The sequence below is a fragment of the Drosophila obscura genome, unplaced genomic scaffold, assembly GCF_018151105.1.
Source record: "Drosophila obscura isolate BZ-5 IFL unplaced genomic scaffold, ASM1815110v1 contig_208, whole genome shotgun sequence".
Classification (NCBI taxonomy): Eukaryota; Metazoa; Arthropoda; class Insecta; order Diptera; family Drosophilidae; genus Drosophila; species Drosophila obscura.
Genome location: NW_024542799.1, coordinates 2,912,602 through 2,936,002, shown reverse-complemented (window position 1 = coordinate 2,936,002; position 23,401 = coordinate 2,912,602). Strand labels below are relative to the sequence as shown.

The 23,401-nt window shown below is 46.3% G+C and overlaps 2 protein-coding genes across 2 annotated transcripts in view; one reads left to right on the top strand and one right to left on the bottom strand.

Moving 5' to 3' along the window:
* The window catches only part of LOC111074747, a 64,218-nt gene that overhangs the window by 9,460 nt on the left and 31,357 nt on the right, over window positions 1-23,401 (bottom strand). The window contains 12 exon segments of the mRNA XM_041594157.1: window positions 4,815-4,906; window positions 4,979-5,273; window positions 5,379-5,708; window positions 5,820-6,001; window positions 7,542-8,162; window positions 8,663-8,866; window positions 12,679-13,140; window positions 13,229-13,476; window positions 18,692-19,091; window positions 19,162-19,376; window positions 22,324-22,729; window positions 22,732-23,188. Of these exon segments, the coding sequence (XP_041450091.1) occupies window positions 4,815-4,906; window positions 4,979-5,273; window positions 5,379-5,708; window positions 5,820-6,001; window positions 7,542-8,162; window positions 8,663-8,866; window positions 12,679-13,140; window positions 13,229-13,476; window positions 18,692-19,091; window positions 19,162-19,376; window positions 22,324-22,729; window positions 22,732-23,188 (3,912 nt within the window).
* LOC111074765 (probable tubulin polyglutamylase TTLL1) lies at window positions 10,347-12,575 on the top strand. The gene has a single exon (XM_022367700.2). The coding sequence runs from the start codon at window positions 10,938-10,940 to the stop codon at window positions 12,384-12,386; it is 1,449 nt and encodes a 482-aa protein (XP_022223392.2). The 5' UTR covers window positions 10,347-10,937; the 3' UTR covers window positions 12,387-12,575.

The window sequence follows — 23,401 nt, the reverse complement described above, 5'->3', positions numbered from 1 at the left end:
CATGCATATTAGTCGAGTTTCATGCAGAGGAACATTTAATTAACGTGCACGGAACGAAAATGTCACTTGTTAGTGTTTAAAGTACGCGATATCTCCAGTTGTTAATACTACTTTCAATTAAATTAAAGCAAGTCAAGGTTAAGCCCTCGCTGTGCACGCCTTGAATTTTCCCAGAATTGAGTGAGCAGAGCCCATTGATGTGCAGACCAGAGCCCAACCCAAGCTCCCATTGTGTCCTGTGCACATTGTTCTCCCTACAGGTGATTGTTCTCCTGCTCACTTTCTTTGTTGTGCCACAGTCTTCTTTTGTGCCGTGTGCCTTGCCAAAGGCTGGGCTGCTCCAAAGGCAGCACAAATCAGGCAAGAATAATCAGTTTGAGCCATGTAACCGAGAGAGAGAGCATTAGCATGGGACAGTACTTCAATTAGGGATTTTAATAGCACCAAAGAGAGAACATTTCCCCCACAAGCACATATTTGTGTACATATGTATGTTCTAAGCTCACAGAAAGTGTAGCAAAGAGCGTCTTTGGATCGGTTATGGGATTTTCTCTTGCAATTCTAATTAAAGACGAAAGAGTACAGAGAATTATTGATCCATTAAAAGAACGTCTCTCACTCTCTCCCTCTCTCTCACTATTTGCATTTCAAATCGAATCGAAATAGTTTTTGCTCATAGACAAACAAAATTGAAATTGATTTGCTTCTTTGAGACAAATTAAAATTGTTTGCTTACCCCATCACCCCACCACACACCGATAGTCCCCAGATTCCATTTCTGTTTATTAAATTGTGGCTTGCGTTTTAATTTACACATCATTAGCTCAAGTCGACTCGACTTCTTTGCCTTCATTAAGATTTATAGAAAACTTGGGCAAACAGCAGAACACCCACAAACACACACAGATAGAGAGTAAGTTAGAGAGGGAGAGAACAGCTCCCTCTGTGTGCTTTTAGGAGGAAGGAAGGTCGAGGAAGACGACAAGGCAAGGCAAGGCAAGGGCAACGTCAGCGCCAGCGTCAGAGTTTGTTGTTGCTTGGGGTCTCGTTTTTGCATTCTAAGCTCGTAATGAGTTTCACCGCAGCATTGTGGCGGCTGGAAAAGTTAAGTGCGTGCTGCGTTTGCGGCGAGGCCCAAATGAACAGCAACAAAGGGTGGGAGGGAGGCTGAGCAGCGGGCATAGTGCACTGCATCAGTGGCAGTGGGTGGCTGGGCGGCTGGGTGTTTGTGTGCTGCAGCGAAAGATGAAAGAAAAAGCGGTAAGACGCCCACAAACATTTCGGAATAAAAAGAAAACTTGGCATGCATGACAGCAGTAACCTCAACCAGTGGGAGGCTGCAAAGCAGCAGCTGGGGCACTTGCACTTTTTGCTGCTCCTTAAACAAAAGCCTCAGCCTCAGCCTTCATACCTTGCCTGCACCAACCCCCCGCCACCCCTTTTGTAAGCGAAACTTTTTGATTTTGAGGCAGGAAAAAAGTTTTTGAGTGCGCTTCAATTTCGGTTGCTTTGCAATCAGGCTCAAGGGAGTCGGGTTGGGTGGGCTAGAGCGCCGCCAGTCAAGTGGAAACGTGAAACGTGAAGAGGACTGGGCTAGGAGGCGGAGAGCTGGCCTAGACAATGCCGCACGCACTTTGCACAGCGTAACTTTTGCCATTTTTCGGGTGTCGCCTGTTCGCAAAAACTAAGAAAATTCGTTGCAAGATTTGAATGTGCATCAGTGTGGCAGGCAGCAGCGACATCGGGAAAGATTTCCCAAGATTGGCCTGAAGGAGATCCCAGGAAATTCAATTTGGTTGCAGCTTAAGCCCCTGACAAAGTACATGCTAAGTAAGCTCAAAAGTAACATGCGCCCCAAGACCCAACCCAGTCAGATTTCCCAGTTCGTGCTGGCGCCTCGATAGACACTTTTCCCCAGCTAAAACTACATAAAAGCCAATAAGTTCAATATTTTGCTTTTCTCCAAAATGTTCAGGGCGCTACGTTCGGGGGTTTGGTGCGTCTTCGTCTTCAGTCGAAAGTTTGTTTTGGGCGTGCCGAAAAGTCGATGCAAAAGTTGAAAGTTCTTGCTGCGTTTGTTGCTTAGTTGGAGGTTTTGTCTTAAGTTTGTTGCCCAAAAAGAGTCACTCCATACCCATACGAATACTATGTATATTCATATATAAATCATGGACAGCACTTGATAAGCAAAAAGCAGACTGAAGCAGCCCATTGTCCCATAAATTGTGGGCCTGCAACAATTGTTATTCTATTCTTGGACTCCAAAGTTCATCTCGTGAAAGGAGTTGCCTTGGCAGGGGAGCTCGACAGTGGGAACCTGATTTCCATGACTTTTAATACTCTCATGGCGTGTGGCCATGTTAGCTGTTGTTTCTATTTGTTTACTAGAAAAAAATGCAGAAGGAAGCTAGGTAGATGGACACGTTATTAATATCAGCCTTATATATATCAGCTATTTGCTACAGAAACTATACACCTTCGAAGGTATCCACAACGTCGGTTTCCCAGCCTAAACTTTCTTTCTTTTTTTCCGCCGTTTGGTCCCCCAACGCATATTCATTTGGCAAATGTCTTTGGGCACTAACAAAGGGAAGAGAGAGAGAGAGAGAGAGAGCCCATTGCAATAAGCCACCCAGAATGCAGTTCAATTTATTTGTGAGGTATTTTAACTTTTGTGCTGCACTGAGCACTTTTTCTATTAAATAACATTTTAGACAATTGGCTTGCTGGGCTGCAAAAAAAAAGAGAGAATGCTGCTGGCCAGAAGAAATTGCTTAAGAAATTGTTCTGGCCACAACAGCAAAGCCAAGCCAAATGTTCCAGTTTGAATGTTTTTTTAACAAAGGGAAATGAATTGGCCAATATACAAAATAAATAGGAAAACGGAGCGTAGGACCCAAAGAAGCCACACACACAAAAGTCGTTTGGAAAGTTTCGAAAGGATACTGAGGGAAAAAACTATCAGGCAATATACTTTCAAGGAGAACTGTAACCAAAGGAAAACAACCGTAAGCAGCTTACTTTAAGCAAGGGCTGTTGGTGTGGATCATACTATAGTAATTCAATTGTTGTTCAGCCCCGGAGAGGTCTGAAGAGATGCATAGATTGTATTATGGAATTGTCCGATGGCAGCTTTATGATTTTAGCTTTTTTTTATAGATGTTTATTTTAATAGAATTTATTTAAGAACTCAAAAATAATTTATTCTTACAAAGACTGGTTTTCTGGTTTTTATTTAAATATAATAAAGTTTTGTGACCCTGGCAGCTTCTACTCCTATTGGAATTGGAATAAATTCCAGCTTCAAAGATTTGCAAAGTTTGAGGACTTGTGGCACTGGTATTGGTAGCATAGAAAGCTTTTAAGCTTAGGACTTGAATAAACAAGATATCCCAGCTATGCACCAGATATTCCACAAATCAAAAGAGACCCGTTGGAAAATATATCTGCTTTGTTTCCGCTCATTCGATCCGTCTGGCTCTCTCTCCCTTTTTCTCTCTTTCTCATTTCTAGATCCAACAATATAATCAACAAATCTATGGCCTACTATTGGGGGATCTCGCATTCAACCATTCATACACCTTGTGGTGGAATTAATGCACTCGACTTGATAGTGCCGTGTGCCAAGTTAATCGGCTTATACAATGATTGAATCGGCTTGTTTGGGAAAAAGCATTGTTCTGCCACACACATACACACAGGCAACCAGGCAGAGTCTATTGGCCAGGCCAATTGCATCTGGCAATGAATTAAGGCAATTGTCAATAGTTTTCGTCTTTTGTTTCGTTATTATTTGTATTTGTATTTGAAATTTTTGTGTGCAGGTTTCGGGTTTGTGTTAAATTTAATTAAACAGTCACACCATAAACGTATTCAATATCAACAATTAAAACAGCACACGCACACTGGTAATTTTTTAAATGTGCGTATGTATTACCATTAAATTACGATTATATTTTTTATATAATAAAACAAAAATTGTGTTTGTTTGCTGCATATTCAAATATGCAAAAACCGTAGAACCAAAGAAAATTCATATTTTCCCTCATATATTTTGTTTATTCAGTTAAATTCAATTAAATGCAATTTAATTAAACGGAACAGTTCTCGCAAGTTGATGATGGCCACAGGGCAGAAAAGAGAGAGAGAGAGAGATAGTTAAAGTGAAAGAGAGGATGCATACACACACGCACATCTCATGGTCTTGCCATGCCTCACATGGAAAATAAACAAATTTAAATGTTTCACTAAAGAGGAAACATTTCAAACATCAGGGGCATGCAAGAGCAAACATCACAACGAAATAAAGGAGGGGTATAAAATCATCTTTGCAGATATTAAATCTAATATGAGGTATATATAATATTTGCATGCATTTGTAAAGTTCTATTAAGATTTAGAGTTTATATTTTTAAGGGTTCGTCAGTCATGTGTGCCCCTAATTATAATTCATATTATAGCCCATGTTTATCCACTTCTATGACCCCAATCTATAACGAATATATGTACCTTATATATACTGCTGTTGACTGTCCAAATATTTGGGTGTCTGTATGTGGGTTGGGCTGTGGGGTTGTGTCCTTGCAAATGATGCAATTTCATTTGCCTTTGCCTTACATTATGTAATGACAGGCGGCTCGGCGCATCGTCTTGTTTTAGTATGGTGTGGTTGGGGATGTGCTTGGGGATGTGCGTGTTATTTACATGCCAATGCCAAGGCCGCTGCCACATGCCTCATGCAGATTGGTCTCACTGATTGTGACAAGCGGCGCCATTTTGTTAAGATTCTGTGGGGTTTCGTGGCCACTGCTTACCGGTAATGGGGCCTCCACCTCCTCTCCCTCCAGCTGACCATTCGGAGTGGCGGCTGCAGGCTGCGGCACAGATGGAGCCTCGGCCACTGACTCTGTTAAGGGTCAAACGAAAGTACAATTTGTTCATATTTTGTGGGATTTTTCAGTGATTTATATGGACGCACCAGTTGGCCCAGAGGCATCCGCAGTGTCCTCCGACTTTGCCGGAGTTGGCTCCTCTGTGGAAGGTGCTTCAGTTACAGCCGCATCCTTCTGTGCCTCCTCTTTCGAGGGCTGCGAGGAGTCCTCATCGTCCTCCTCTTCCTCCTCTCGCACCTCATCGATGCGCGTGGCAATGTCACCATTTTTGGTCAGGACTGTGCTCGTAGGCGTGTCGGGCTGCGAGGCCGTCGCACTGCCATTCTTCAAGATGCCCACCAAGGGGGCGCCATTGCCTGGCTTCTTGTCCTCTTGTGGCAGCTGCGGGGCACAGACAGACAGAGAGACAGAGAGAGAGAGAGAGAGAGAGAGAGAGAGAGAGAGACAGTTAATGCAACGTTAATTCATCTCGTGGCCATTACTTACCGCCTTGTAGGTATAGGGCGGCAGGCCATTGCCCGAACCGGCTGAGACACCGCCCAGCAGGCCAGCCTTAGCACCTGGCGACTCGTGCATTTTGGTTGCCTGCTCCTTCGACCAAATAATGTCCTCGTCCGTCTCGCGCTCGATGCGCTTCTTGTAGGCCAAATGACTGCGATACACCTCGAGCAGGCAGCACACAACAATGATGACAAACACGCTGGTCAGCGTGAGAAATACGACCTGTGTGGAGTCCTCCTTCTTGTTCTCATCGTACACGAATCTGGCTATGTAGGGCACTCGCTGTGGCGGCTCCTCCACCCAAGGCTCGGGTATCTAGTACGAGTGTGTGGGTGGGTCGCATTCATTAGCTCAATTTGTCGCCTGGTTGCTTCAGATAATCCCATCCCCAGTCGCCCATTCTCGAGTTCCCTCGAGTGTACTCACCATGCTCACATTGACCATCGGCTCCTGGGTGGGCTGTTCGCTCACATCGAATTTTGCATTGCATTGGGCACTGCGTACGCCCTGCGGATTGATGACGGTTATGTTGTCGGCCCCCGACTTTGTGAACAGCATATACTCCTCGAGTGGCTTCATAACATGCCCGTTCACCTGTATATAGATGTCTGGCCGAGGGGGCAGGGCAGGTCAGGTTGGTTTACCCAATTTGCGGTTGGTGAGTATTTTGTGGGGCGGGGGAGAGCGTAGTTGAAGTTTTCATTAGTATTGGTCATTAATTCAAATTGAAATGCAAATGTGTGTGTATGTGTGTGTGTGTGTTCCGAGTTCGAGTGGAAATTGGAATTGCGTTTCGGTATTGGTTGGGTCTTGCTTTTGGCGGGGTAGTCCTGGAGGCTGGGGGGAGGGTCTGGCTTCACTGAGTTTTGGAGGTTTCGCTAGGCAAAAGGCAACGGCAACGGCGAAGCCAAGTCGTTCGTGCGTATTTTATGCTTTTCCCCAAAATTAGCAATAACAATTTTAATGCCCAAACGGTAAACGCCTGCCGACGAATGCTGCTACTTCTATACTCGTACTCTGATTGTGTTTTAGGGGCGTGGCCCTTCCTACAGTGTTGGCAAATTAATGAAACATGTGCGGGGGAGTGTACTGCAGCTAACAAACATTTTCTTACATTCTCCAGGGAGACAAACATACATAAGAATTGGGACTGAGCTCTTTGAAATATTTTAGTTCGATTAAAAATGGGAAGAGTATCAAGAATTTATATTTTGATCTATTTGAGTTATTTTTTGGATACGAAAATATACCTTGATGAATACAATTATTCAAATCTATGCCCTAAAAAGGACAAGTCAATAAGCAGCGTTAGCTATCAGATATAATCATATAGAGCTGTTTATCTCCTACTTATGCTGTTTTATTTTCTTACGACTTGTACTCAAACAGATCGCAAAGGATCAAAATCTTAATTGGATATTTTGGGGCATGTAAATAAAAAATTGAAGTTCCATAATATCAGACCAGAAAGTTCCAGTATAAAAACTTAAGAGATTACTGTGATTTATTTCTGATCAGTCATCCTGTGGTCACCAACTTTTCGCTATGCCTTGCCCCACTGTGCCACGGTTTGCTACGCCATGTTTATGGCCGAAAAAACTATCGCATTTCGATGGCTGTTTAATGGGATGATCAAGTAGCGGAGGTTTTACAGCTTTCCCACATGTGGCCCCTGGGCGTGCCCCAACAGCTGTTCTGACAGTTCTCGTGGTGCCTGTCAGAGGGCAGAGTTGGCAGCGCGGTGGCCGAGTGAATTTTTAATCAAAGTGTTGGCCACTGTGCTGCGGTTTTTGGGATGAGGGGCAAAGCAGCAATTTAAATATGAGCCACTGTAAATCTTGAGAGCAAAAACTCGACACAATTTATGGCAGCAACGGCGGCCACGGCCAACGGAAATGACTTTTTATGGCGGAGAATAAATTTAATTTTTTGGTCAACAATGTGAAGCATTTACGCCAGCAGCCAACCACCCAAAAGGCCACCCCTTGGAGAGCTAGCTTCAGTTCATAAAGTTTCAGCAGCAACACGAACGATGCTGCACAACAGCAGCAGCAGCTACAGCAGCAGCAGCCACAGGACAAGGGGATGCGCCACTTGATGAGACCGAAAAGAAATTAATGGCGGGACAAGATGAGATTTACGACTCACTCGACAGGCAACCGCTGTAGCTCTTGAAGACGGCAAACCGCGAGTCCGTGCTGTTGATGCCACCGATCTGGACGCGATTCGAGCCGGACTCTCCGCTGGTGGTAAGCACTCGGGCGGCGAACTCCGTCAGCGGCACCTGCTCCCGATCGATGAAAAGCTGCGCCTGGGTGCCGTTGCGCACGTAGTAAACGGAGTGCCTGGCGCTGTTCAGGAAACTCCGATCGATGCGAGCGCCCACCGTCTGGCCCTGCTCGCGATCCTCCTCAAGCTGCAGGTACCCGTCCGAGGTGATGGCCAGCAGAAGGTAATAGCTGCGCTCCGCTGCCGTCTGCAGCAGCAGCATAATGCGGTTGGCTCGCCGCAGGTCGAACGATGAGAAGGCCAGCTGCAGGCGCACATAGTTGACGCGGCCCGAGGCGGGCAGCTCGAACTTACGCTGCAGCGTGGACTCGCCACTGAAGTCGGCGCCCTTCTCCTCCGAACAGAACTCGCCCAGGAAGCTGGTGTGCTCGCAGTCGCAGGTGGAGAGCTGCTCGGCAAAGTGTTCCTGGCAAATGCCACCATTCTTGCAGGGCTCCGCATCGCATTTGATCTGGCAATTAGGCAGAACGCCTTTCTGGACTGCAACAGACAACAGAAGGAGTAGAGGTGTGGGGGGGTAAGAGGATTAATTGGCAAGGCTAAATCAGTGTTAAGTGCAAGTCATTCAGCTGCAGGACTCTGGCTTAATCGCATCAAAGTCAGGTTGCAATTTCCGCGATGCGTGGCCGCATAAATCATACGCCATGTGGGCTGGCTTTGGCTGGGGCCTTATCGCATTGGCATTAATCTTGGCGCCCCCCAAAGTGGCCTCCTCTTCGCTGCATCGGCAACGCCATCTACATTTTCGTAGGAGTACCGTCGCCAGCACTTAACGGAAATTGCATGCATATTAAGTTAGCCAGAGGCCCGGGACCCCAGCCCAGCCCAGCCCAGCCACAGATGCAACCACACAGTCATAGCCACACAACCACAAGCGAAGAGAGAGACAGAGTCAGGAGCAGCAACGGCAACAGCAAATGGCATTAGGCCCAAACCGAAAATTGCACTCTGTGAAAATTGATTTATACGGCCGTACTTACTGGGCGCTATATTCCTTTCATTGATTTCCGCCAAGTCGATCAACTGCGTACCGATTTTCAGTCCTCGCACACAGCCAATGTAGCCCTCCAGTGCCGGTGCATCCACATTGGTGGGGCGCAGCAAATTCGCCGGATCGTAGCCGCCGACATGGAATTGAAAGTATTCGGTGGGCGGTGCGGGCGGACGATGCGGCGACAGAACCTCTGCAAATAAACAAAATCAAATGAGAATGTGGGCGTATGAGAGAGTATGACTGTCGGGGAGGGGGGAGGCGGTGGTGCCATGGGTATGGCTTCATTTTGGCTTAGCTGCCTGCCTGGGCCGTTTGTGTGCGGAAATGAGCCTTCATTGCCATGGCATTTCAGCCAGCACAGTCCGGTCCAACCCCGCTACCCGTTTGAGGTTTAGGCCCATCAATTTCGAGTTTAAGTTTGTCTAATTGAAATGTTTGCCAGCCTGCCTGCCTGCTTGCCTGCAATGCGTACCCAAAATGAAAATCCAAATGCTATCTGCACTGCCACAGTCACTGAGGCAGGGACTCCCATGGGACTGGACTGGGCTGCCTGATTAACGCATTTAATTACAAAAGTGCTTATGCGTTATTCTGTGTAAAGTGTACTTGACCATGTTTTCAGGCTATAACATTTCTCCCAAAAACGAGCAGTAATTATGATTGATTTGGCTGGCAAATCGCTTTGGCATTGAGTTACGGGCAATTTGATTGATTTTCCACAGCCCCCCACATTCCACCCACATACAGTTCGCACCCACCGCCCACCCCGTGCCAATTGGCAGGTTGCCCCACGTCTATGAATGGGAACTTTCCGATCAAATTCAATTGCAAGGTGAGTTACGAACGAGTTGGTTTGGCTGGCATGCCTCTGAAGTGCAATTGCCACACGAAATAGTGTTACACCAGCAGCCAGCTCCATACACGTTTAATTGAAGAGCATTTGAAAGGCTGAAAGGCTTTCGAAAATTGTCTGGAAATATTTTGATGATTTATGGCAATTGAATGACGAACTTAATTGTTTTGGATTTGTGGCTTTCTGGAGTAACATTATTTGGTATTTTGAGGCAAGCATTTCAATGAGAAGTGATATTTCAACAGCACTTGAGGGAGAGATTTATTGACGGGGAAGAACACTTGTGGCAGGTTCTCGACATTCCGTTTAGCAAATGTATCTAAAATGTAACCAAAAATCTTTAAAGAGATTTCCCGAAAATCTAAAAGAATGTTAGAGATTGTAGTTAAAATGTGCCCGAACAACTTTATACAGTCCATAAAATATTTAAATGATTTTCCATAAATAAATTGAACCTCAAAGAGTGGGCCTTTTCAGTGAAAAAGAATAAATTACAATATTTGCCTGTATTTAATGTTCATTTCAAATAATGCGCTAAACAAACAGTTTTTAAAAGAATCTGTTCAGTTGGAAATCAAATATGCTACCGCGTCCGTTTTCCTTTTTATCAACAGTTTTTCCCACACACACACAGCTACAACTACGACTATCTTTATCGAAATGCAGTTCCATTTACATATTAAGCGAGCAAAGAGAGTAGAAAGAGTAAAATAGTGATAATAATAATAAAAAAAAAAACAGCACACACACACAACACACACACACATGTACACTTTGGAACACATTTTCAAATATCTACAAAGCAACTCGTTGTTTTTCTGCCATATAGTGTAGAGAGCAAAACTTTATCCATTCGCATGGCGTTTCGTTTTTATATTCCCAACAGTTTTCTACCGAGTTTAACAGACACACATTCTGGCTAACACACACACACACACACATTGGCTCGCTGAAAAGGCAACAGAGTAAAAATTTCAAGTGCACATAATTTGGCCATCACAGTGTGCACAGATTTTTACCCGCTGTCGCTGCTGTCCCTGCTTTTGAGGGAAATTTTTGGCATTTTTGCAGCTCAACTTGCTAAACTATTTGCTGAAATTTCTGTGCAAGGCTCGTCGGCGTTGCAGAACAAAAAACAAAAAAAACAAGAGAGAGAGAGAGAGCCAGAGTGCAGTACAAGGACCCCACAAACCCGGAAAAAGCTTCCAGGAAAAAGGCTAAAGCCGCTGCCTGGCAACCGTCGATGACAAAAGGGGCCCAGGGCCCACCACGAAAGCAAAAGAGTTGTGTGGCATAAGTATTTTTTGGGCAACAACCTCGACACAAGCGACGACAGGATTTGTTGGTTCAATAACTGCCAGTGGGGCCGTCGTGGCAACGTCAAAATACAGCCCAGCCAGCCCCCAATATGTTCATGGCAGGCGATACACTACTCGGCGACTGGACGCAGGCGTGGCGGGTCGCCAGTCTACAGCCAACACTCGGCCAAAGCACAGCCACAATGTACGGTCGTCTGCCGGGTTCCAATAATGCTGCTGGCGGTGGCGGGGGCGCTGGTGTTGGCAGCGGTGGCGTCAACGGTGCAGGTGGTGGCGGCGGTCAGGGCCATGACAAGCTCAAAATTGGCTTCTGCACGGATCTGGACAAGTCGGTGCTGGTGAACAACTTTGAGAAGCGCGGCTGGCATCAGGTGAACGGCGACGATGATTGGCACTTCTATTGGGCGGGGGTGCAGACCTGTCGCAACATCTTTAGCGTGGACAGCGGCTATCGGATGCACGACAACCAGATGATCAATCACTTTCCCAATCACTACGAGCTGTCGCGCAAGGATTTGCTGGTGAAGAACATCAAGCGGTATCGCAAGGACCTCGAACGCGATGGAAATCCGCTGGCGGAGAAAACCGAGTCGAATAATTCGAATGGCAACCGTTACCTCTACCTGGACTTTGTGCCCACCACCTTCGTCCTGCCGGCGGACTACAACATGTTCGTGGAGGAGTACCGCAAGTTTCCGCTGAGCACCTGGATTATGAAGCCCTGCGGCAAGTCCCAGGGCGCGGGCATTTTTCTCATCAACAAACTGTCAAAGCTGAAGAAGTGGTCGCGCGAGGCGAAGGGACCCTTTCATCCGCAGATTGCCAAGGAGTCGTATGTCATATCCAGATACATTGACAATCCCCTGCTGATTGGCGGCAAGAAGTTCGACCTGCGGCTGTATGTGCTGGTGGCCTCATTCCGTCCCCTCAAGGCGTACCTCTTCAAGCAGGGCTTTTGCCGCTTCTGCACTGTCAAGTACGACACAAGTGTCACCGAGCTGGACAACATGTACGTCCATCTGACCAATGTGAGTGTCCAGAAGCACGGCGGCGAGTACAACACCCTGCACGGCGGCAAATGGTCCGTTCAGAATCTGGCCCTTTTCCTTGAGGGAACGCGTGGCAAGGAGGTCACGGATCGACTGTTTGGTGCCATCTCCTGGCTGATTGTTCACTCGCTGCGCGCCGTGGCACCGGTGATGGCCAGCGACAGGCATTGCTTCGAGTGCTATGGCTACGACATCATCATCGACAATGCCCTGAAGCCGTGGCTAGTGGAGGTGAATGCCTCGCCATCGCTCACCTCCACCACGGTGAACGATCGCATACTCAAATACAAGCTGATTGACAACATTCTCGCTGTGGTCCTGCCACCCGATGGTGTGCCGGATGTGCGCTGGAATAAAGTGCCCAGTGCCGATGCCTTGGGCAACTTTGATCTGCTCATCGACGAGGAGCTGGCGGCACAGGATGAGGCACAGAACAACACCACAACGTCACATGCCAAGGCCTCGAAAATGGGCAGCCGCTGGAAGTGACGAAGGTAGACCTGGGGCAAAGACCAGGTAATTTTTCGCATACGAATCGAAATTATTCTGTGCATAAGAGTTCAGTAATATGTGTAGAATGTAATTTAATTATGTTATTATATATAAAAATTAGAGTGTAGAAACAACTAAAACGTGAGACAATTGAGTGCCTCGAAAGTCAATCGAAATGTAGAAACGAATCAGCAACGAAGCAACGAATGTACGCCCAAAACTAATCTCAAATTAAAGCTAATTCATTGTCAGTTCTCAGGCTCAGACTCAGACTCAGAATCACACTCACCCTTTTCAGGATTGCTCCAGGGCTTATTGGCATACTCGTCGAGCAGCAGGGTGCCCCTGTCGATGCTCACACTGCGCTGGTTCACATGCATGCGGGTCTCCTGCTCGCCTCGTATAATGGCCACCTGGATGCTCTTCAGGCTCTTCGAGGTCATCAGCGTATCGTCCAGCAGTGTGAGATTGACAATCTCATCGCCATAGTTGTAGAGGAAGACAATCTCACGGTTCAGGCTGATGTACAGATGCACAAAGTTGTTGTAGTGATCGTTGGCATAGACAACCAGAGCATTGGAGTCGTAGGTGCGCAGGTTGATGAGCAGATTCTGGTGCAGTATGCCCTTCAGTACATCCCGTTCGCCCTCTAGGCCGTGCATAAGGATGGCAGGCGTGGCGCCCACACTGAGATAGTTGCGCATTAGGAAGGACTCACGATTGATGAAGGTCAACGCCTTCTCGTTGATGTCTGCTCGGGCAAAGAGAGTGGGGGATTAGTTATAGAAATCATCAAGAAGAAAAAGAAGAAGTTAAGCCCACACGCCCACACCACTCACTTGTCTCACAGAACTCGCCGATGTGGGCCCACGGATTGTTGCAGACGCACTTAAAGCTGCTCCACAGCTCCTTGCACTGGGCACCGTTGCGGCAGGGCGATGGCACACAGGATGGCTTGCAGTCCTTAATAATCTCCGACAGATGCACTGACATGTAGCTGTAGATGTCGAGTATCTCACCATTGACCACCAGGCCACGGAAGCAGCCAATAAGGCCAGCCTTAACGGACAGCTTCTTGAGCAGGTCGCTGCGTAAAAGAGAAGTGAACAGCATGGGGAAATCGGTTGGGGGATTACTTTATATTATGACTTGTCATAACTATTCAATAAGTTGGCCACTCCCGACATAAGCTGCAGCTGCAGCTGCAGCGTGAGTCTCCTTTTACTCCACTCCACTTGAAGCAACGACAAACATAAAATATCATCAGGAAATGGCCATCCATGGCATCCCCTTACCAGTTTATTCGTATTTTCCGAGTCCATCACTGACTTTATTCAAATAAATCGCGACCCTGGCGCTTTTCAGCTTTAAAGTTACCAAGCTGAAAATCGAAGCGACACCACCCCCCCCGGAAAAGGGATGCAGGCAGGCAGGCAGGCAGCCAGGGGATAGAAGAGCCTCAAGCGGACAGCTGTGGGAAAAGTTTTTCGTGCTGCGTTCTTCTTTCTACACCCACTCACTTTTCCACTTTTTTTCAGTTGATACCTTCTGTTAAGGGTACATCTGTTTGGTCTATGGGTTTGAAAATCCCAAGAGGATGTTCCGGGCTCTCCATTTAAAGATCTGACTATAAAGAGTGTTTCAAATTTGGTCCTTTGGGTTTTTAATATAACCCTTAATAATTTCACAAATTAAGGCTCCAAATACATCTGCTTTGGCAGCTGATTGATTTTGCATTTAAATTTAAAGATGATTCCCAGTTGATTTTTTTTTTTGGACGAGCCTTTGAACTTTATAGAACCATCACTTAGGGAAGTGTAAGGGTAGGGCATTTTCCCATTCGTTTTGACAAAATTTGTGATCGGTTTATAATTAATGCGTTGGAATAGTTCAAACTAAATTATGAGAATATTATTAGCTTCAAACTTTGAAGACATTTATTGATTTTTCTTTGCATCTATTATTATGCAGAGGAATGTAGGGTAAATGGGACAAATTTACAATTCACAATCTTTCGAAAAAAAGCCCAAGAACACTCAACAGCACTAGTAGCCACATCTATTTAAGTTAGTATTAGTTCACATATAAAAAACAAAAATGGACCCTTTCCCAAATGCCTCTTAATTCCGTAGGGCATTGCCATGTCGTTTCAGCTTCAGATTAACTTTTTCTGCAACTCCTTTTGCACCGATTTGACTTTTTTTGTTTCTTTTCAGCATTCTCTGTAAGTTTTTCTCGAAAACTACAGTCCTGGCCCTGGCCCTGGCCCTCTTCAATGGCCATTTTCTCGCTTTCCTTTTCCGCGTTCCCCTTTATACCAGTGGCCAACAATGAATTGGCCAATAAAATCTCAAGTGTAAGCTTTTGAAAATTAAAGTGGCGGAAATGTCTTGTTTATACGCGTGCAGGCGTCGGCCAAAGAAAGTTGCTCCGAATGTCTTTCTAAATTATGTAAATTTCATTACCAGAGACATTTCCCATTGCCATACCAACCCGCACAGCCTCCGCCCCCTTTCAGCTACCGCAAAAGACCCTGGTGTTGACTGAGGGAAAAGCTTAAAGTAAAATTAAAATTCTTCTCAACAAAAAAAAAAAAAGCAACAAAAATTCTCTCACTTTTGGGGTTTCTGTGTGCACTGTCCTTTATCCGAATTTATTACGTTTTACTTTCGCTTTTTTTTCGCTCTTCCTGGTAATTGTTTGCCAGAGAGTTGCGTAATTGTTATTTAAGCGCAAAAGTTATTGAATGCTGTCAAACGAATTGGCCATAATCGGGTGAGTGGCTCGATTTGCATTTGTTTCAGACTGCTTCACCCACATTCAGCTTGCAGACACGAAACACTACCACAGCCCTGGGGCATCCAGGGGCGGGGCGTGTGTGTGTGTGTCCTTGCCGCAAGCCTTGCGAAGCTATTAAGTCATTAGTTTTTGCAACGTGTGCTGCATTTCTTTTCGCCGAGCATGTCACAAATGCATTTTTAATTTTACTTTCATTTTTTTTTTGGTCCTGTGATACGTCAACAGCCGCAGACAGGGACGCCGTTGCCACGCTGCCACGCTGTAACGAGGCCGGGACATGGGGGCACGGGTCGTATGCAAAATGAAATTTAGCGCTTTGCCTTGGAAATGATGTGCCGCAGGATGGTCGGGCTGCCGAGGCTGACACTTGGCTAAAAGGATTTATACACAAACAAAAAAAAAACAGGAGAATATTCCACGGAAATTAACGGCAATAAAACACACGAAAGCAAAAGAAGTTTTTCGGGTGATGTCAGGCCGGGGACAGTAGCTGGTATCCGAAGCCAGCGGGAGCGCCCGCGATGTGCATATCCTGGACAAAATGCATTCGCCGGGCGATGGGCGGACGACGGACGGAAATCCTATTAACGTTGCAAACGCGCAAAGTGCGAAGCAATTAAGAATTTATTTAACGCCGTCACAAGCAATTAAGCACTTTTCATTCATTCATGGCCGCCGCTGTGAGACAGGCGACAGCAACACATTTAACCGCCCCAAATGGCGCGGGTAGAGGGAGGCGCACAACACCCTGTCCAGTGCCACAGTGCCCACTGTCCACCCATTCAATGTCCCCTGTAGATGTCACCCATTGGCACTGCCCAATGACGTTGTCCTGTTTCCTGCAGCGTGGAAAATAATTCGCATATTTGGCACGCCAGTTGCCCCGTGTTTTTACCCCCATCATGCCATGTGGTGCAGCATCTCTGCTGGCGGCAATCGATGATCGGACGGACATCAGACAGCAGGAACTGGAGCAGGAGCGGGCGCAGGCGGTGGTGACACCAGCAGATGCTGCCTCTGATGCTGTTGCTTCTAAACAACATAACATGGCACGGGCTTGGGGGCATACCCAATGCAAAAACCGATTACAACAATCATTAGCCGCATCAGCCATTGTAATTTTCCCACCGACTTTGCCTACATTTGCACACAGAAACATCCTTTGACAGGGTTTTTCCGCAGTTCGAACTCTCGTTTAATGGGAGGAATACTCGTAGTTTTGGAAACGTTTAAAAGTATTTTCGTGCCCCATAGCACCTCCAATAGTCCCACAAATGGGACTTATTTGCAGAATATTGTTTCAGTTTTCATTAACAAATATACTTTTAATGGGCATACATTCAATATCCTGGAAAAACAATCCATTATCGAGGCTCTTCTTTCAAGTACCAAAGGACTTTTGATACATTCACTTGCCCCATCCATTCATTGCTTCTTTGTTTGTTTCTTCGTTAACACAAATTAATAACATTCCGAAAAGCAAGCGCATTCAAGTGGCATTAAGCCAACAGTCACTTTATGGGTTAATCAATTTCGGCCATGTTTCTCTGGGTCCCTGTGCCCTGTCTCGGCCTCGTCTCGCCGTGTCTCTGTCAATATGTTGATTAACTCGTTTATTTATGATTCCTGTCAGTGCCAGTGCCACTGATTTCTGCTTATTGGCTTATACAAGGCACAGCAGCGTCTCCATGCAGAGTGCATCAATATTACATTTTCCTTCATATTACTTGAATGCTTTACAGCGCTTGCTTTTGCCGATAAATAAATTGCAAAAATTGGCGCAGTGAGAGAGCGGTTCGAAAATGGGCCCGGAAATGGGATTGAGATTGGGGCTGGGACTGGGCCTGGTGCTGGGGATTGGGGCTTTATAAAGCACAGCACTTTACCGTTAATTACTCTGCGTGTTTACCGCTCATCGGAATTTTATGAATGGGTTGATCGCTTACAAGCTGTTTTTTTTTTTTTTTTTCGGTGTTAAGTGCAAATGTGCACACATTTTCAACCCAATCCAAGGGCCACATATATTTCAATTCGATTTTTAAACATTTTTCAATAATTAAAATAAAAAGTAACTCAAGTGGCATGCCCCCCAACCACACACACACAGACATTCGTACGGTATGTGCACTCATAAACCCCTCAAAAGCTTTTCTCCACATTATCCTATCTATCTCGACATGAGCATCCGGAGCACTTCAAGCGCCTCCACCTTCGTGTGTGTGTGAGTGAGCGGCGAAACACGAAAAAAAAAACTTTATAAATTATGCCAATCAAGAATAAGCGCGTTTTAAGTGCGCCAGAACTTCCACAAGGGCGGAGAGGTTGCTTGTGCGAGTGCGAGGAGCACACACAGAAAAAAAATTCAGAGGGGGAAATCCAAGACCAGAAGCAGAATCAGAGAGTGGTTCCACCCCCCCACAACACTCGCTCTTCTGACGCTTTGGCTTGATTATTGATAATGACTTTGCAATGAATTTTGCAGCGGGGAAGTTAATTTAATTATGGCAATTCTTTTTGTGCCCTTGCGGCGGCCAAAGGATTGTGTGTGTTTCCCATAAATATTAAAGGAAATGCGGTGGCGGGCATGCTGCCGGCATGGCACTTGGGCATACAAATTATACGTTTGATTAAGCGAAACTTTTACGGAAAACATGAGTAATAAAAGTTGAAATAGCATTAAATTATGACAAAAAAGTTACGAGTTGAAAGTTACAACATAAAATAGATGTTAAAATAGATTTAAATATGCGGTAAACAAAAGTTTGTGAAGTCCGCAAATTATTCAATAAAATTAATTAGAAATACATGGTTTTTAGTGGTACGCAAGCAGATGGTGCAAGCAGTCCAAGCAGTTCTCTGCTTGAATCTACAACTATCAACAGCTACCGCCGATTCTAATCGATTTAAAGGAAATAATAACGTTTTAAAGGCAATGAACAATAATCAGAGAACTTAATTTTGTTTCGCTTCAGGTTATGGGCGTAGTTATCGCATTTCGCAAATGACACAACGAATGAATGCCATCCATCTGTAATTATCTCATAAGAGGCGCCCCAATTATCAATCGAACTGTGTCGCTCATCGGTGCGTGGCCCTCCACACCACCCCTTCCCACACCATCTTGCAATACAGCACTCCACCGCGATTGGATTGGATTCCTTTGGCTGCACGCGGACGGACGAAAGTGTCATTGTTAGGGATGCTTGGCAGCTAGTCGGGCGTTTATAATTAAAACGTAATTGCCGCAATAAATTGCACAAACCGCAAACTGCCAGTGGATAATGGTCAGAGGGGGCCAACAAGAGGCAATGGCAGAGGCACGGATCAGTAGCAGGAGCAGCAACAAGAGACTGCACAGTCCCCCCGTCCCCTGCCCAATAGCGTTTTTTTCATAGCGATTATTATTACAGCTGTTGCTGCTGCTGCTGCCACACGTTGCAGTTGGCCATAAAAACCAATGTCTGATTACCACCATACCCACCCACACTCGCAGGAATACTCACAATGTGGCGCCGCCAATGTACATGCTGCCCTCGAATGGACCAAACTCCTCCTCCGGCAGCAAATCGAGCATCTGGTAATCGGTGTTTATCATGAAGCGCACATGATACTGGTTGTAGTCGATCCATATTTTATGCCATTCGCCGCCATTCAGCCGGCGGTGCGAGTTAATGACCAGCTCGCGGGTGGTTCCCGTGCTCAATGTGAAGGTGAACGTGAGCTGGTCATCGCCGGTAAGGGCCACCATGAACGATGGATAGTGGGGACGTATCGGTGGCTGGAATAGCAGTATGGCCTTCTCGCCGGTGGTGCGGAACGAGAAGGCAATGTCGCCCTTCCGCCAGCCGGGCACCTCGATATACGACTGCGATGTGGTGAAGGTGACCACGTATTTCTGTGTATCTGTGGGCCATGCGAATGCGGGATGGCATCACTAATTGCTAGTTATTAATCGTAGTGCTCCACCACTCACTTGTCTCTACACATTCCAGAGGGCCGAGCGTGATGCGACCCTGGGAGTCATCGTCCAGATCCTTTTGCTGCAGGAAATACATATTGGTGATGCCCAAACTGGGCGGATCCTGGTAGTAGCCCTCATCCGAATTCCATTTGTTCTCCTTCACATCGCAGTTGCATGATTGATTCGGGTCCACGCACGTCTTGTTAACCGAGCACGGGCAGGCGCCTCTACAACAACAACAACAACCACAAAACAGGAAGAAAAGGAAAGAAAAAAAAAATGTGAAAGGTATTAGAAAAAGTTCGCATACATTTGCATACATTTCAAATGGAGCCACAGCCAAAGCCGGAACTCCTGTTGGCCATTTGACGAACCCGTTGAGTGACCCACCAACTGACTGACTGAGTGAACCTCCCTCCACATTCCACCCATTCGGACTCGCTTTTGCCTTTTTGTTACCCAATTTATGCAAAAATTTTTGCCTTGGGTATCCAACAATTTTAGGGCTGTATCTGTGACAGGCAATTGGTGGGGCATTAAATTCAATTATACTAGTGCCAGTGATAGGCAGTCGCCATCCAATGTCTATGGAGCAGTTACATAAGTAAATGTTATTACTTGAATTTGTGCCATGAACTTCATTCCCAGTAAGGGGAAATGTCCTTCTATAAAGGGTATCTATTTACTCCTGTTGTGTGGGTGGGTGGCACTCTATTGCTCTGTTTGGCTGCGGTTTTTTCTATGCATGTGCCGCATCCGTTTCCGCCTCAACGTTGCAAGATCCGAAACGAAGCAAATCCGCAGCAGCCGCAACAGGAGCAGCAGCAGCATCAGCAGGAGCAGCAAACAAACAAACAAACGATGCTGTCATATTTTGAATGAGTAAAGACCAAACTACGACCCCAATGATGGATAGCTCAATGGTACTGGTCTGGCAAGAGAAGTTAACTCGTTTTTTCTTCCCCCCAACAATACACAAACATTTCTCTTTGGTTTTGTGAATTTTTGGCAGTAGCCAACCAGAACGCCATTCATTTCAGGGGAAAAACGAAGGAAAAACCAAAGTCGAGCGCTGTTAAGGTTTTTCGAATTGATTTAGTGAAAGCGGAAATTAGTGACGCAGGCTGAAAACCAAAAGAGGGAAAGCCAAAACAGCCAACAGCAACAAGCGACTGGATATTGCTTGCCACCAGATGTTGCCTACTTTGCTGCGCATGATGATGTATTGTCAAAGGGTTGCACCCCCCACCGCACACAATACAACCAAACAACCGATGTGAATGAGTTTTTCAAGCGGCAAAGAAATTAGGCGTAAAGACTAAATTTGTGTGCTCTCGGAACCATTCATTTTCAAAGAACAGCAAAAAACAAAAAGGGCCCAGGCCTGCCATAAGAAGAGAAATTACCCAAGGAAAACTTGCAACAGCAAAAACAAAAAACAAAAACAAAAAGAAAGCACAATGTGTGTGGCACCGAGAAAAGAGTTGTTCGACAATCTGGCGGCACTGACGTGGAGATATATGCACGGGTCTTCGCTCATAAACCTTATTAGCGCTCAGCCGGAAAACATATTTGCCTGACACATAAATACCCAGAACAAAACTCGGGGCAGGCTCCTTTTGTTTTGCACTTTTGCAATTTTCCAACCGTATTTGTGCCTCATATGTTTTGCACTCTCCACATTCGCTTGGGGTAGCTTCGTTTGCCCCAAACGTTTGTCACGATTTGGGCATCTAAAAGAGCATTCCAGAGGGGGTTTTGCTTTGGTTTTTGCCTTTCGGCACCATAAAATTTCATGCTCCAATGCCTGGCCAACAAATGCCGCAAATATAGCTTGGCTAAAAGGGCACAAACAGGCAGATGCTGGCAGGCAGACACACACGCACACATGTGAAAAATCAAATTTGAAGAGCTAAACCTACACTAGATGTTGGCCCAGTTGACCAACAAGAGATGGTTGCTCAGTAGGCCCAACTCCATGACAAATTATGCAATAGTCTGCTCCTCCGGTCAAGACACAGAATCGAGCAGATAGCCAGACAGATGGCTCCTAAGTAGAGAGACGACCGACAGCTGGACATTGGTGGTCGGAGCTGGACTGGACTTCAGTGCTCCAGTGGCATGGAAATCGATGCGTTATGCTTTTTGAAAGTGAACGTTGCAGGAACAGGATGAGCCAGAACCTCAACGAACATCACAGTGTGTGTGTGTGTGTGTGTGTGTGTGTGTGTGTGCTGGCTGAGTGTGTGCAACTGAGTGAGTGCATCTGTGGATGATGGGATGAGGGATTTGCCCCGTGTGGGTAAATATGTCAGTTAGCATTAAGCGCAGGTTCCTGCCTGGCATTTATATTATGCATGTTCGAGCAATTAATTTAAGTTTCGTTTACAATTGGAATGCCAGCACCAAGACAACACCAACACCAACTACCAGCAAGAATTCTCCTCTCTCTCTCTCTCTCTCTGTGTCTCTGTATAGCAATTTCTGGATTTATACGAGCATTGTTGGATTACCGCACGTACGGAGTCCACTGAAGCAGAACACACACACATCCTGGTGCAGTGGGAGGACACGGAAAGGCTGCTGGCTGGCTGGCTGGCTGGCTGACTGGCTGCTGGGGGCAACAACAAGTTAAGCAAATAGACTGCAACATTAATTGTGTGGCCAGCGGTGGACCGAAATCACCCGCCAGCATGTGCATAGGACTAAGCCGAGCTACAGTGGAATGAAATCGGGGAAAAGTTAAAGATAATTACATATGGAAAGGTACAACAAACATGATCATGGAATAATTAGTTTACAGCTTCGATCCTTAATCAACAGAAAAATGTTTGTTCTAATTGGGAATTATTTTAAACCTCTCTTTTAGGCTTGTCACCTGCTACTAAAGCTGAGTCGAGTCAGTTGGAATTCGGGGAAATATCTCTATTCCATTACATTTAATGAACGTAATGAATGTCGCTTTACATTACCAGAACTTTAACCTCAAAAGCCCATCAAATAAATTCCATTCTCCTCCCATTTTCCACCACTGTGCTGCCGTGTGATGCCTGTCTCTTGTCATCCAATTTTGTGTTGTTTGCGGTGACGTGGTGACGTGGCAGCACGTAAATCACAAATACCCCCTAAAGACCCCAAGCGAACGGCTCGACCATTCCATCCATCCGACCTTACCTCTTCACATTGCCGAGAAAGTCAACGGTCAGATTTTTGGCCGAGGACGTGAACCAGGTGGCCGAGTGCAGCTCCAGCTGGGCCCGATAGCAGTCGTACTTGATGTACTGCGTGCAGTAGAGCGAGTGTGAGATGAGCTCCTGCAGCATATGTGGGGAGAATTCGCGGTAGCGTATATTGAAGCTAAAATCGGACTCACGGGCCGACCGCACATCCACCTGGCTGGGCAGATTGTGCTCGACAATTGTCTTGGTGGCATTCTCCAGACTCTGAAAATCACATTTGACATGCGCCGGCGGGAAGACGCCGTTGCCATCGATGTCAATGAGGTAGACATCGGATTTGGTGAAGCCCAGCAGCGCCAGCTCCTCGCAGGTCTTGCGGTACTTGGTAAAGTGACAGTTTTGCCAATGTAGCCCGTGTGCTTGCAGTCGCAGGTGACGCGATCATCCTTGACGAAACACTTGCCACCATGTTCGCAGGTGTTGGGCCGCTTGCACGGATCAATGTAGTTGCAGTTGTCCAGCGCCACCTCGCCGACCACGCGCTCCGTTTTGACCACATGCCGTGGCTCAATCAAATGGCCATTGATCTCAATGTCACGGATGCAGCCCACCAGGCCCATGGCCGCTGACTTTAGGCTGCTGCCAATGATGAGTTTGTCGCCAATGTTAAAGGTCAGGCCGTACATCTGGCTGAGGGTGTGACGGTAGTCGACAGTGAACCGGATCTCGCCCAGCTTATAGTCTATCTCGACGCTGTGCCAGGAGGTGGCACGATTGATTTTGATGGTCGTCGAGTGTGTCACATTGTTGTTCACATCGGGCACCAGATCGAAGCTTAGTTTGTCCGATGTGAGACGTATCTATGTGCGTGTATGTGTGTGTGCGGTGTTTGTGCGTGTGTGGGGGAGTAGCAGCCAGCCATTTTGTAATTTCCGTTAGTTTTACATTTCCGGTAGCCATTGAGTTATCGTTGGTTAGGCGTGATTCGAAGTATGGGTATAAAATGGTACGTTTTATCAGGTCATTGTCGTCGTTGCACGTTGCACGTTCCAGAACCAAAACCAAAACCAGAA

Bases quoted from the DNA above. Each gene is read 5' to 3' on its own strand.
- LOC111074765 (XM_022367700.2), top strand. From the start codon at position 10,938: ATGTTCATGGCAGGCGATACACTACTCGGCGACTGGACGCAGGCGTGG.